This window comes from Labeo rohita, chromosome 17 (assembly GCF_022985175.1).
Source record: "Labeo rohita strain BAU-BD-2019 chromosome 17, IGBB_LRoh.1.0, whole genome shotgun sequence".
Taxonomy (NCBI): Eukaryota; Metazoa; Chordata; class Actinopteri; order Cypriniformes; family Cyprinidae; genus Labeo; species Labeo rohita.
In genome coordinates this window covers 17,153,863-17,169,890 of record NC_066885.1, presented here as the reverse complement: position 1 = coordinate 17,169,890, position 16,028 = coordinate 17,153,863, and the positions used below count along the sequence as shown (strand labels likewise).

The window sequence follows — 16,028 nt, the reverse complement described above, 5'->3', positions numbered from 1 at the left end:
GTGAGTATGTGTATAAAGGCAGAGCAGTAACAGCAAGAGCTACTTACAAACCCCAATAAAGGAGTCAAAACCATGAAAGAAAGCATCTGGAAGGTTGCCTTGGAAACCAAAAAGAACAACAAAAAGGGGGCAATTACTCATAAAAAACTGGAACAAAAACAACAACAACCACCACAACAGAAAGTTTACAAAAACACAGAAATATAATCGAAACAAAAAAGAAATTAATTCAGACTTTCTGTAATACCACAAACCAAAGTGTCATGAGTCCTCCCGAGCTGGTAATGGCCCTGTAAACCCTGCATCTGTGATTCTCACGCTCTGCGGACACAGACTGACAGGTGCACAGGTGTGTGACACTGTGTTTAGGGCTGTGAGTGTGTAAATGCAATGGTCTGGATGCACAAACACCGCACAGTGAGAAGAGTAAAAGCAGAAACTGTGAATCACATGCACTGCATTACAGAAGACAGACAGAGAGAAAGACACACGCTGTTTACACCTGGTATTAATATCCGTCTATGTGGACAGTGCTAAATAAAGGTTAGAATGGAGTACAGAACCAAATGCTCTGTGATCCCATTTGCGGTGGAAACATTAATGCATCCTGATGTGTAACAGACAACAGGGAAGAACCGCTCACTCACCTGTCAGTCATCCATTAAGATACAGTGTTTAAACTGCTGGTTAACTTTGACTACAAAAAACATTGTTGGCAGTTAAGTTTAACTCCACTGTCTATATCAAGTTTAACAGACTTTAAAGGGACAGTTTACTCAAAAAAAAACTAAATTCTGTCTCACCCTCATGTCATTCCAAACCCCTAAGACCTTCGATCATCTTCAGAACACAAATTAAGCTTTCTGATCCTGCATAGACAACAACACAACCACATTCAAGGCCCAGAAAGGTAGTAAGAACATCGATAAAATAGCCCATGTGACATCAGTAGTTTAACCGTAATGTTATGAACCTACGAGAATACTTTTTGTTTCCAATCAGAGAAATGCACACGCATGCATCGTGGTACTCAAACTCAAACTTAAGACTTTTTAAACCTTTTTTTAAGACCTCTACAAATAAAATGAATAAAAATTAGTGAGAGGGGTAGGGCAGTGTCTGCTGAAAAAAAAAAAAAAAAAAACAGCTAAAAACAGTATAAGCTGGTTGGCTAGTTTTAGCTGGTCATCCAGCCTGGTCTTAGCTGGACATAGCTGGTCAGCAGGCTGGTTTTAGAGAGGTTCTGGACAGTTCCTTAACTGGTCAAGCTGGGAGACCAGCTGGAACAACCAGCTAAAACCAACTTGTCCAGTCTAGCCAGGCTGGGAGACCAGCTAAAACCAGCTGCTTCCATCTTAAACCAGCTACGACCAGCCAACCAGCTTAGGCTGGTTTTAGCTGTTTTTCAGCAGGATGTAGTAACATCAAACTTTAAAACAACTGTAAAAGCATAATTTACAGTTCAGATACAAGTTTTCACAAAAACAAAACATTTTATAAAAATTATAAATTTCACATTTCAGCCTTTCAACCATTTAAAAAAAGTGTCAAAAGTATTAATTATTATACTAATTCAAACAATTATTATCACACTATTTTATTAATTAAATATAATGCATTATATTATATTGATCCACCAGTTCACATTTACAGCTTTGCATGTTAGCAGGGTATAAATATGGGTCGATTTTCACATTGGTCTGAACGAAAACAACAGGCATATTGAAAATTCACATTCATTCTCTGCCAGCAGGTGGCGTGTTTGGAACGGCTGATGTTTCTGGTAATGTCAGTACACAAAACAGCGCAGCACCGGACTTAAAAACGTGCAGCGCTCATATTCAATGAAATCATAGCCTTTTGAAGTTTAATCGTCACATTAAGCCACAATTAAAACACAATTCTGGTCTTTCCATCCCCAAATTTCAGAGCTCTTGAAACCATAATTAAGACTTTCTTGTACAATTTTAGACTTTTTATAGGTTTACATATGATACAACTACATTTAAGACTTTTTCAGGACCCGTGGAAACCCTGGTAATCTCATAAACGTGCATGGAAAATTGACAGAAGGGAATAAATTGTTGAATAAAGTCATTATTTTTGCTTTCTTTGCGCACAATAAGTGTTCTCGTAGCTTCATAAAATTACAGTTGAACCACTGATGTCACATGGACTATTTTAACGATGTTCTTACTACCTTTCTGGGCCTTGAATGTGGTAGTTACGTTGCTGTCTATCCAGGGTCAGAAAGCTCTCGGATTTCATCAAAAATATCTTAAATTGTGTTCTGAAGACAAACAAAGGTCCTACAGGTTTGGAACAACATGAGGTTGAGTAATTAATGATGGAATTTTCATTTTTGGGTGAACTATTCCTTTAACTGACATAGTAAGTGATATACACTAAGAAACTCTCTCATCAAAATCTAATCACAAATGGTTACAGGAAATGCATGTAAATACCAGACGTAAACAGTGATCCATCTCGCCTGACCCAATTGCCGAAGACTGACGTTTATACAAAGTGTACACAGGGCCAGAGGGAGAAAGCAACTTAGAAGACAAAGGTGACAAAACTGCAGTATGAGTGAGTTTGAGTAACACAGGAAATCTACTGATGAACTCTCTCTCTCTCTCTCTGAAGATACAAGTGTGGATATGATCCTGGGTCTTAAACAGCTGATAGCAAGTGTCATTGCTTCTCTGTCTTTCGTTTCCCCAGGAGCCTCTCAGTGGAGATTAAGAGCTTAGCGTCAGTCTCACGGGCCACTGGATCCCTGAACCCACACCATCACATCATCCTGCCAGCGGCATTTACAGTCTTATAACAGCCCTGCACTCAATTAATGTCCTTTTACAGCTGATACAAGCCATAACTGGACACAGCATAAAAGTAGGGTGAGCTACATCTAACTTCTCTACTCTTGAAACAAAAGAACAAGGACTTAATGGCTTGTTCATTTCAATTTGTGCATTTAAGATTTTTTTTCTCCACTGTACTTCTAACAAGAACAAAAAAAAGTAAATATGACCTAAAAATTGGTGGGAAAATACTTCTTGGGCAGGTTAAATTCACCACATTACAAACCCATTAGTACCTGAGGGTCTTTAGAGATCTTGGTCTTCAAAAATAGGCCTCTAAAACCCATACACAGCTTCAGTACCACAAATAAGTACACACTTAACCAAACCTCAAATGAATTGGGCTGGTAGGCGGGGTTATTCAGGCAGAGCAGTCCGGTTAGAGGCAGGGGATTGGCTAGTGAGAGGAGACTTGTGCCAGGCTATTGGCCGAAAAAAAACCACACACAAGGTGCACAGTGAATTACTGGCAGAGGAGAAGCGTCGACGGGGGGCGTGGTCACAGAAAGCATGGCTGCTGCGCCTCTGGGTGGATTCGGCCTTGGGTGGAGATGAAGAATAGAAGGATGAAAGAGGAAAAAGAGGAGATACAGGTTCTGACCCCGAGAAGGAGGAAGAGGCATGAGAGGCTAGGAATAAAAAAAAATTACAAAGTGAAAAGGATGTGATATATATAAAAAAAATAAAAAATCTTGTGGAAAATAATGTTGAGGAGAATGTGATGGAAAAAAAAAAAACTTCTTAAAAAAAAAAAAAAAAAAACAATAAATAAATACAGAATGAAAAATACATCAAATAATTAGGGCCGTCTTATGGACATGTTAATTTAACATCCAAAACTAATGATGCATTTTTAACTCCTGACCTGTATTAAAATTCTGTACATTTAAATTAAATTAAATTACAAAATAAAAATTGAGATAGATTGATAGCCAAAGAAATAATGGAAAAGGTCAAACAAATAATAGGGCTGGCTTCAACTAAAGATTTTTTCTGGTTGACTAGTAGCTGTTAATTTTAAGCATTAGTCGACCAAATCGCACGTTTAATAATAAACCATTTAAATCATAATAATAAGCCTTTAACTGCTTACGTAGCCTTATAAGCACTCAAGTGCGCACATAAATGTTGCCACAACACATCGGCGGAAGTAATGATTATGAAGGGAAAAACAGTAAGGAGGCTGCATTAACAGTAAGGAGTGCTTTTTTTGTTTTTGGCTTCAGAGATGAAGTCGGCGACACTGACTTGTCATCTCCTAATCTGAGAATATTTGTTTTTCACTTAAATTTGTTCATTTAAAAGTAGACATTTCACTCTATGCAAGGCAAGAATACACAGAGTTGCGCGGTGACACGCTCAAGTTCACAGAGACCGAGACGGCAGAAAGCGCATCCTATTTGTTTTCATTATTTTACAAAAGCACAATGTTTTGTTGTTATTGCGAGTGCACACAAATAGACATGGAGTCTTCACAGATTCGAAAGATGTATTACTCTTATCTGTATGACCAAAAATTTATTTTAAGAGCAAGTGACCTTACCGATACTTCGATCTGTCATGCAGTGAGTGCGCTACTAATCACCTTCCACACTCCGCACAGACACTTTAATAGAGCACATTTTTCGGTTAACATTAGATTGAGCGCCCATGTAAAGTTGCTACTACTTACATATTTTAGATGATAAGCCATATTTTATGTTGATGAATGATAGGCGAGCGTTGGGATGTCCTGCCCAATGTACTGTATTACCACACAGACCAGCCGCTAACGATCTGTCTGTCACAGACTACGTGACTTTGCCACTTCCTGTGGATTTCCTGTGACTAACGGTTAGTCAACTATTAGGCGATGGGCAAAATAAAATAAAATAAAATAAAATAAAATAAAATAAAATAAAATAAAATAAAATAAAATAAAATAAAATAAAATAAAATAAAATAAAATAAAATAAAATAAAATAAAAGTGAACAGCTGGAACAGGAAGATAAGGATGTAAAGAAAATGGGTAACCGTTGAATCACAGAGGCAAGATGGCATGTTTACTGTCTGCACACACAGCACAGAAACCCTCCACCGTCACTGCTGCGCAAACACAGCAAATAAACACCTGCCTCATCTCAGCCCTCTTTATCTAATTACTCTATTCGCTGCACAAGACTCTGGGAAACTCATGTAAATTTAGCTGTAACTGAAATGAGACAAAGCAGTTTTTCATTCTCAATAAAAGCCCATTGTTCTTCTAGAAATTAAAGAGGTTAAACCACATTTTTTTTCTTGGGTGAATAATACCATCCATCCCATTTCCTTCTAATCACCTTACCACGACTTGGCAGTTGCTTAACACTAAATTGACCCTTCGCAAAAACCCGCCCTCCGTAGTTACTGTTGATATATGTGTGAACAATGTCGCTCTACATGTTCTCACACAGTGAAAAATAGATTGCGGAACAAAGAGGAAACTGACAACAAGCCGACAGACAAGACAGCCCAGGTAACTTCCGGTACGAAACAAGGTCTCAGCTTTAAAATGTTATCATTTTTTAAGAAATTCAATAAATATCGTTTTGTGGCTCTTTAATGTGTCGTGACAGATCACAGTATTACCGGATTGGATCAATCGACACGTGAACCGATCATCTTTACTTAAAGCACGAAAAAAACGAATGAACATCAGAATGCATTTAATTTTCAAGTTAAAGTCCACCAAAGTTAATCTACTCTCGAATCTGATTTGCTTGTCAGACAAAATGGCAGATTCTGCGTTATGATTGGACAGATCACCTGTCAATCATACAGTTTGCGAACGGTCAACGTCAGACCCAAACGGTCTGTTTGGACTGCAAAAGAAGAGCTCCGAGTATAAATACAGTATGTTTTCATAGAACGAAAAAGAAAATTTTCATGATATGATCCTTCTACAAGGATTACAGCTTTAAAAATATAACAAATAAAAGTACAGTACAGTGCATTAACCCATCAGCTTATTAGGGCATTCATTTTAATTCTAAACCTGTGTTTGCGAGAGAAAGAGAGAGATACATATGCAGGAAATACAGATAAAGTGACAGCAAAGCTGATGTCTGTTGTCATGGTGATGCAAATTCACCAAAAAGGGTAGGGCTGTTATCACCATAACAATACAGATATAAATATGTGGACATTCATTTATGTATGTGCGCTCGCTCACCTGTCTCTGGATCACTGAAGTCAGGTAGTGTCATGGCGTTCAGCTGGCGACGGTCAGCAACAGCTCTGTCTAACAGACTGCTCCCCCTCCCAGAATCACTACACACACACATAAGATGAGAAGCAAGAGGCAATTAAGACGTTAAAATTAGAGAACGAGTCAAGCACTCAGACAGGCGACGTGATACTTGCACATCAATACACACAGAATGATGAAACCCTCAGAAATTTCACTCAGCATCTCATGGCACACTGCGATTGCACACACAACCACAATGCTTCTGCAACACTATTCATCTGAAAAGAAGAAAATTAGAAGAAAACGTGAGGAGACTTGGCGCCTGGATGCTAGGGTGTTACTGGTGGTTGTCAGGACATTGCTACAGTAGGTGGTTACTCCGCATCCTCTTACTGTCTCTGGAGGGTGCCCCAAAACATCTGTCGGAGTGGCAACTGTTCAGGGTTCGAGAATGACTTTGAGTATTAACAGTGGGGTTTAGGAAGGACAAGCTCTAGTGGTCCTGACACAGTGGCGCTACCCAGGGTTTGGAGGGAGGGACACTGAATTTGTGGCAGTGGCAGAGTTTGGTTACAGTGTCCAGGCACTAATTGGTCTCTGGTGGATTGTCACCAGGTACTGAGTTCAGGACAGTTTGACAGGAAGAGCTGGAGTATTCTGACAGCGGGGGGCTGGAATTTCAACCATTAGAACGAGAGAGCGAGGACTGAATCATAGTATGCAGCAGTGGTATGAGCTGTGCTTTTATTTATTTTTAATGAAGGTGTGGTGAGCTCCTCACAGTCAGAGAGACATGCTGTGCTGTCTTACGCGTGATGCTGAGTGCCGACACTTGAGCTTCTAGCATTCATGTGTCAACAGCTGGAGTGCGTATGTGTGTAAGTGTATGTACCTGGGGTTGGTGAGGTTGTAACAGGACTTCCAAATCTGCAGCATGCGTTTGCAAGAGAGTAACGCCTCCTCTGGACCTCGACATAACGTCTCCAACTTCACCTTTGAAAATAACAGACTACAGGGAGAGGAAAAAAAAGTGTTTAGCATCGCTCTCCATCCATCAGAATGTCTAATGAAGTGTTTAATAAACAGAGAAGAGTGGTTATTGAACACAGATAAAGATAAATCAGCATAAATCTCTTCAGCAAATACAAAACTTTAAAACAAAGTCAAGATGATTCAGCACTTTCTGCTGGAATAACTTCAAAGAAATAGCAACAGAGCAAATCAATAGATTTCTCTGTATGATACAACAAACTACAATAAACCATGAATACTGTGTTCAACTGCACAGGTCTACTGCGTGTAGTATGGTCTATTGTGAATGAATTATGTATTGAATATTGTGTATGTGAGACCCTGGACCACAAAACCAGTCTTAAGTTGCACGGGTATATTTGTAGTAATAGCAAAAAAATTGTGCTGTCAAACAATTAATCGCACTTAATCGTATCTGAAATAATAGTTTTTGTTTACATAATATGTGTGTATACTGCGTATATTTATTATGTATATATAAATACACAAACATACAATATATATATATAGAAAATATTTACATGCATGTATATATTTATATTCATGTAATTGATATTAATATATAAACAACATTTTTCTTAAATATATACATGCATTTGTGTGTTTATATATACATAATACATACACACAGTATACACACATATATTATGTAAACAAAAACTTTTATTTTGGATGCGATTAATCGCAATTCATCGTTTGACAGCGCTACTAAAAATACATTTTATGGGTTAAAATTATCGATTTTTCTTTTATGCCAAAAATCATTAGGATATTAAATAAAGATCATGTTTCATGACAGATTTTAGGCAGATAGTTGTATCTCGGCCAAACATTGTCTTATCCTAACAAACATACATCAGTGGAAAGCCTATTTATTCAGCTTTCAGATGATGTATAAATCTCAGTTTCAAAAAATTGACCCTTATGACTGATTTTGTCCACTGGTTTTTTTCTTGGTCCAAGGTCACATTTGCATTATATTGAGTTTTGTGTTGTATATTATGAATGTGCTGTGCAATGTAATAAATTCTGGTCAATACTGATAAGCCAATAATTCATTTCATGTCATGACCATTAGCCAAAATATAGCTCATTTTAATTATCTGAATACATTAAAAATTAAAATTAATCATTTAAATGCTACAAGCATCAAATGCTACCTTACCTTTGGGGTCAGGAGGATTAAGAAAAAATACTTTTATTCAGAAAGGACGCATTAAATTGATCAAAAGTGACAGTAAAGACATTTATGATGTTACAAAAGATTATATTTCAAATACATACTGTCATTTTGAGCTTTCTATTAAGAAAAAAAAGTTCATCAAAAATGTATGACTATTCTCACAAAAAAAGTAAAACAAATTAAAATTAAAAATGTAATAATAATTTAATAAAAGAACCAAATCAGCATATTAAATTGACTTCTGAAGGATCATGTGACACTGACACCAATGGCAAGGAATAAATAAAATTTATAAACACTTTAAAATAGGAAAAAATGATCATAAATATTTCCTATTTTAATAGAGTAACTTGAAATGAGCATAGAATTGCATAATATCCGAAAAAAAGAAAAAAACAGCAATTTTGTGAAATATTATTTCAATGTAAAATAACTGTTTTCTATTTGAATATATATTCAAATGTAATTTATTCCTGTGATGTATAGCTTAACTACAGTGTATATATACCAATATATGTACAATAACCCAAATTATTTTTTGTTATACTGAGTGCTATTTTATATATTGTGCATATGTGGATGGCTGTTTGTGGTGTGTTGCATCTTGTCTATTGTTATTAATCTTTTTGGAACGCTCACAGAATCCCCCAATAACACCTGTACTTCACACACACATTTCTGCAGACAGCAGATCTGCTTTTGCCGAGTGAAAGTCCCACCATCACGAGTGCAGATGGGCATTTCTATAATCAGATATGGCAGCATGTGAAGCGATCCAGCCGGTGTGTGTGTGCATGTGTGAAGCAGATACCATATATAGAGACTGCTCTTCAACAGCCCGCTGTCGTTACAGCTGCTCAACTCTAAGCTGAACCGAGATCGGTTAGAGCTTTAAACGCGCTGCGGTCTCTGAAGGCCACACTGATCTGAGTTCAGAGTGCTGATGGCACCTTCTCATCAGCCGCGCTTTCATCTCTGCTGTATTTGCACACTACGCCGCTAGGACGCCCACACAACCGCTGAATTAATCCTGTCGCGAGTGTCTGTGTGTGTGGAATAAGGAGGGCTGGATGTTCTGGTGCATTTCCTTTCAAGGCAATGAAGCAAAATGCATGGAAACACACACACACAAACTGGACAAACACAGAAAACCCTGCGGGGGAAAAACAGGGTGAAAAAGAGGGCCACAGGATTGGAGGAAAAAGAAAGCTGTTGTATTTTTTTTTCTATTATGTAAGTGGCTGAAGCACACAGCCAGAAGGGCGACAACACACAAACACAGAGATGGAGGGGACTCTGATCAAATCGAATGAGAAGGGAATTTGCGTGGGGACTGCCCAGTGCTTCAAACATCCAACACACACACACACACACACACACACATTCTTCTAACTCGTCTAATTGAAGATGCCAGTAGCAGATATGTAGCCATCTATCCCAGCTGCTACAGCAAACACAAACATTCTCATTAGAGTGGGCACTGTGGCATGCCTCTAAATGTCTAAACACTGCCTGCCACTGTGTGTGCGTGCGTGCGTGTATATGTGTGTGAGGCTTTACAAATGCTGTGCAAAGAACGTGGAATCATCTGACTGGTTCTCTGATCCAGGAATAGGCTCTTTCCTGTTCTCTGATTGGCTGCTGACAACTGTATCAACTCAGAGCAGTCAAAAAACAAAGCTATATCTAAGTACAAGCTTGAGAGGTTAGATAATGTGTGACAGTGACTGTCAGTGTGTTGGACTCACATGAAGTTCTCAGGGTATTCACTGAGGGCCATCTCGATGATGTTGAGAGCGTCGTGGTAGTGTTTTTGAGCTGACAGCAGCAAGGCCAGCAGGTGCAGCGAATGAACATCATCGCCCTGCAGCTGTAATGCCTGTCGTACATAACCGAGAGCCTCTGGAATCTGACATGAACACACACACAAGAGACGCTTTTATTAGATGATTGTTTAAACGGAGCGAGAGAAGGAAAAATAATAGACTGACATCTGGGGAGAGACACAGAACGAGAGACAAAATAAAGTTTGCATGGTAAGAAGAGTAAGATGTGGCTAGGGTTGGGTGATAAATCAATATTGATATTTATTGAGCAAATATTTATTAATAATTATGTTTATTAAATTAACTGTTATTTTTATTTGTTTTACATTTTTTTTGTTTACATTTTAAAAGATAAATTAAAATGTGTAATGAATTCATTTCAGTAATTCAACTCAAGTTGTGAAACTCGTGTATTAAATAAATTCAGTGCACACAGACTGAAGTGGTTTAAGTCTGGTTCTTTTAATTGTGATGATTTTGCCTCACATTTAACAAAAACCCACCAATTCTCAACAAATTAGAATATCGTGACATGCCAATCAGCTAATCAACTCAAAACACCTGCAAAGGTTTCCTGAGCCTTCAAAATGGTCTCTCAGTTTGGTTCACTAGGCTACGCAATCATGGGGAAGACTGCTGATCTGACAGTTGTCCAGAAGACAATCATTGACACCCTTCACAAGGAGGGTAAGCCACAAATATTCACTGCCAAAGAAGCTGGCTGTTCACAGAGTGCTGTATCCAAGCATGTTAACAGAAAGTTGAGTGGAAGAAAAAGATGCACAACCAACCGAGAGAACCGCAGCCTTGAGAGGCTTGTCAAGCAAAATCGATTCAAGAATTTGGGTGAACTTCACAAGGAATGGACTGAGGCTGGGGTCAAAGCATCAAGAGCCACCACACACAGACGTGTCAAGGAATTTGGCTACAGTTGTCTTATTCCTCTCGTTCAGCCACTCCTGAACCATAGACAATGTCAGAGGTGTCTTACCTGGGCTAAGGAGAAGAAGAAATGGAATGTTGCCCAGTGGTCCAAAGTCCTCTTTTCAGATGAGAGCAAGTTAAAGCAAAAGGAGCCCCTACCAAGTATTGAGTACATATACAGTAAATGAACATACTTTCCAGAAGGCCAACAATTCACTAAAAATGTTTTTTTTATTGGTCTTATGAAGTATTCTAATTTGTTGAGACAATGAAATGTGAGCCAAAATCATCACAATTAAAAGAACCAAAGACTTAAACTACTGCAGTCTGTGTGCACTGAATTTATTTAATACATGAGTTTCACAATTTGAGTTGAATTACTGAAATAAATGAACTTTTCCACGACATTCTAATTTATTGAGATGCACCTGTAATATAAGAGGTGTTTCCTCCGAGGAGGCAAGGGAGGCAGTGTCTCAAAATATTGGATGAGAAAAAATTAGTAGTACAAAAATAAAACAACGCCAATATTATAAATTATAACATTAAAAAGTGTATAAATCACTTGTTTTTCTAAAGAAACATTGTCCAACAGCGACACTCGCAGGTAAAGTTATAGCAGGAGTCTCTCTCACCTCCCCTGAGCCCATTAAGTTTTAACAGACGCCCTAAAGCGTGCGGTGAGTTTGGTGGAGGGTAATTGAGAATTAATGGGGAAAAGTTAAGGGAAGGTAATGCCTCCATTGCGATATGATTGGATATGACTGTTTATGTCTGAATGTGATTGGTTCATGTGATAAATCTCGCCTGTTTGCACGCATTCGCAAATTAGTCTGAATGAACAATATAATTGTGTTAATGAGAAGGCTAATTTAAAAAAGTAAGTAAACAACTCACACACTTAGATATAACCATTTTGTTACAAATTAAAATGACATGAAAACATGATCTGTGAGAGTTTTTAGTGAGTAATCAGCTTGGTGAAATTTAAAGTAAATCTCTGTGTCCGTGATGATCCAAAAAAATTCAAAAATAGTTAAAAATTAACTATTAAAAAGAATAGCTGAACCGAGGTTTACTAATAAAAATAAATTGTTTAAATTGTTACTGCCTGAAGTGATTATTTTGGAATAAATGTAAAATGCTTAAAAACACAAAAATTTAATGGGGTGGTTGAATGTGATTTCACTTTTTTCACTTTAGTTAGTACTGTACTGTTGCTGTCTGATCATAAACAATACCTGCAAAGTTATTATACTGAAAGTTCAATGCAAACAGAGATATTGTCTTTTAAAATTATGGCAGTTTAATGCCTACAAACACGGCTGGTAAAAACTACAACAAGCTACTTCCAGGCTACTTCTACTACCCTCAATTTTACATAAACCCCACCCCTGGGAACATGCAACAAAGGGGGCGAGGCCATGTTGCACTGCTTTAGAAAAGAGGAAGAGTTGTTGCCATCAAAACTAGGGGTGCAAAAAATCCATCTTATATGAATCCCAATTCTGTTTTCTAACAATTCTAATGGATTCAGAAGTTTCAAAATCAATGTTCTAAAGCAGCGGTTCTTAATCTTGTTCCTCGCATCCCCCTGCTCTGCTCTGCATCTCTCTCTCTCTCTCTCTCTCTCTCACCCAATGGCGTGCACCTTTAAGCTCTGATGCTAAAGTGCTCTTTCAGTCCAGTTTAGGTTTCAGAACACCACTGCTTAATATGTGGAATTTAGTAGTAAATCAAGAAGTTTTGATTACATTCATTCCCGAGGTTTACCAAACATGAGGAGTGCATGTCCTTCCTTATTAATTGTATGAAATGATATTGTGATAAATATCAATAAGAATTTATATTAAATGCTTATAGGCATCACCTAGGTATCAAGAGCAAACTGCAGAAGACCATCATCTGAGAGTGAGATGTTTTCAGTCTCACTACCTATGCGTGTAAGCCGCTGATGTTGATTCTCCTACCTGTCGTGATACAGCCAGCTGCAGTGCCAGGTAGAAAACAGCTAGATGATCAGTGGGGGACAAACTCTGTGCCCTGAGAGAGAGAGAGAGAGAGAGAGAGAGAGAGAGAGAGAGAGAGAGAGAGAGAGAGACAGAGCGTTTCATCAGTGTGTGTGTAAGAGAGAGAGAGAAAAATATAGGACAGTCTGAAAATCACCTCTGGAAAGCGCTCAGCGCTTTTTTCTGATACTCCTCTTGCATTCCTCGAAGAGATGCTGTATAGACAGACAACAGAGAGGTGAAAAGATGGTAGGAACAAGAGAAAGCAAAGTTTCAAATACCTTAATGTTAAAGAAAGGATATCACAGGATTATAGAGTGTGTAACAGAGGACAGACATAATATATAGAGCATTACAGAGTGATTATTAAATTATGTAATTGTCATTACAGAGTACGACAGTGTGTGTTATATAAGAAAGGAGAGCATGTTATAGAATGCAGAGAAAGTGTATAAGGCATTATAAAGTCATTACAGAGAAATACAGAGCATATTTAAAGTGTGTTATATAAGAGCAGAGAAAGGGAAACGTACAAATCGATTACAGAAACGGTACAGAACAGAGGTTCCTCACAAAGAGGCAGGGGCCAGAAACATCCAAGTGGATGTTTCATTATAAACTTAAGTTTTAGTACATTTTATTAAACAAATAATTTATTATTAAAACAAAAAAAAATTCTATTGAAAAACATGCAGAATCAATCTTGAGAATCAGAATCTTACAGAATTTCAAAATAAATTGTTTAATTAATTTGATATATAAACAAGTCAGAATTTGTCACACATTGTCATAATTATAGCAGAAATACCAGAGGAAGTATCTTAGCCAATATGGGGGGCTTTGTATAATGTTAGACAATGGTGGGCCTTTGAATCTAAAAGGCTGACAATCACCATCATAAAATATAGAGAAACAAATAAAGCATTATACAAGATTATAGAAAGTGTATAGTGTGTTATAGACAGTATTTGGTGCGTTATAGATGGTGGAGAAAACATGAAACATTATATTATATGATTAAAGAAATAGTATATTTTGTTATAAAGGACAGAGGATGGTAAAGTACTGAGCAAATTATAAAGGGAAAAGACAACATAGACATACAGAGAGGTACAGAGTGAGTGATATAGAATAGTGTGTAAAATATTAATAAATTACCAAGGTTATATAGCGTGTTATAGAGGACAAAGAAAGGGTATTATATAGGGATTATAGAGTGGTTCAAAGTGCTTTATATAAGGTAGAGAAAAAAATATATAGCATAAAAGAATATTGTGAGGGTACAGAATGTGTTAGAGGGTAGAGAAAGAGTATACAGCATTATAAAGGAATGAAGGAGACCATATAGACTGCTATAGAGACGTATGGAGTATTACAAAAAAACATCATCATCATCAGTTGGATTATCGGGAAGGTATAGCGCGTGTTACAAAGGATACAGTAAAGATTATGGTATTATAAGGGTATAACAATGTTATATACAGTGCGTTCTACTGCAAGTATGCTTACCATCTGTGGCTTTCAGGCTGTAGACAAGACCGATAGCTAGATAGCCTTTGGCCCTGAATTCAGCCGCCTTCTCACCCATATCAATCACTATTTTAGCAAAGCGCTCGCCTTCTTCCAGCTAAAACACACAAATACACACCCCATGTCATCACCATCTCACTGTTCGTGGACGGTCTAATAGCAATGGATTTACAAAGTCATAAACAGGTCAGGATCAGCTCTCCGGTTGAGCCGGTGCATATTTCCCATGATTCCTCTTTCATTACCCAGTGCAGGTTTCCAATACACAGCTTGACTGCCAGCAGAGGAATGGTGGGATCGTCTGGCTTCAGTCTTATACACTCCTTCAGTACCTTCACTGCTCGAGCCGACTACATAAACACAAACACAAATATACACATATAGATATATAGATATTGAAATAATTATGGGGCCAGTAAGATTGCTTTGAGGAAAATAATAACTTTTATTTAGGACTCATTCAATTAATAAGAAATAACAGTAAACACTGAAAATTCAGCATTGCATCACAGGAATAATTTAAAATTAATAATAAAAAAGAAAAAAAGTTAAAGTAGAAAACTGTATTAGCCTTGGTGAGCATAAGAGACTTTAAAAAAAAAAAAAAAAAACTTTTAACATTTTTACTGACCCCAATAAATAAATAAGAGAATATATATATGTAAATATTATAGATGCAAGTAGCGATGACGGGCCCAAGCCCTGGTGCCACATAAGAGAATATAAGTAAATCTAATTTTTCATTTCACTGAAATCACAACTTTAAAATTGCCTGATGTTTCTCTGTTTTTCGTGACTATGGGAACTCTGAGATACACTGAGGGCAGAAAAGTAATACTAACCTTCCCAGCAGCCATTAGGGAAAGAGCGAGCTGGAACCAGAGATGAAACTCCTCAAAGGCAAACTTCATGGCTCTTTCGAGACACTGTGGAGAAAAGATATTAGGATAACCTCAGATAAGCACTGAGAACAATAATTATGACCCCTGACAAATACACACACAAAGGTCAAACACAGAGTCAGGCCATGTCTCCTGCTGAAGATTACCCAGAGTGCCACAGGCATTCAGTGTGTCTCTGAGGCTTTACAGTTAATCACACTAGCAGCTTAGCAGAGAGCAATTCATTGAACAATTAGATCTATATAACAAACAGCTACACACACACACACACACGACCCTGTAGAGGGCACACACAATAAATATGGCAGGCTCCAGGGGCCCTGTGATTGCACAACCATAAAATCCTTGAATATAAAAGACACAGCAAAAGTTATGCTGAGTCCAACATTAGCAACAACAGCATGATCAACAGATGGAGACGGAAGCGGAAAATCTGTTCAGGTACACTAATGAAAACATCACTCTACAAACCCACACACACACATACACTAAAAATGCTTTTCTCTGCCTGCCTGTTCTGTCCTAAATAGGCCAGGCTTCTGAAAACAA

The 16,028-nt window shown here is 37.7% G+C and overlaps 1 protein-coding gene across 3 annotated transcripts in view; it reads right to left on the bottom strand.

Moving 5' to 3' along the window:
* The window catches only part of ttc7b (tetratricopeptide repeat domain 7B), a 55,325-nt gene that overhangs the window by 15,271 nt on the left and 24,026 nt on the right, over positions 1–16,028 (bottom strand). Inside the window, exons 10-19 of one of the 3 annotated variants that reach the window (XM_051133028.1) lie at positions 15,420–15,503; positions 14,823–14,927; positions 14,557–14,674; positions 13,205–13,262; positions 13,009–13,081; positions 10,037–10,197; positions 6,966–7,082; positions 6,056–6,153; positions 3,332–3,493; positions 48–98 (exon numbers count right to left, since the gene is read on the bottom strand). In XM_051133028.1, the coding sequence (XP_050988985.1) occupies positions 48–98; positions 3,332–3,493; positions 6,056–6,153; positions 6,966–7,082; positions 10,037–10,197; positions 13,009–13,081; positions 13,205–13,262; positions 14,557–14,674; positions 14,823–14,927; positions 15,420–15,503 (1,027 nt within the window). The remainder of the gene's footprint in view (positions 1–47; positions 99–3,331; positions 3,494–6,055; positions 6,154–6,965; positions 7,083–10,036; positions 10,198–13,008; positions 13,082–13,204; positions 13,263–14,556; positions 14,675–14,822; positions 14,928–15,419; positions 15,504–16,028) is intronic. The other 2 variants (XM_051133029.1, XM_051133030.1) reach the window with 2 other exon arrangements.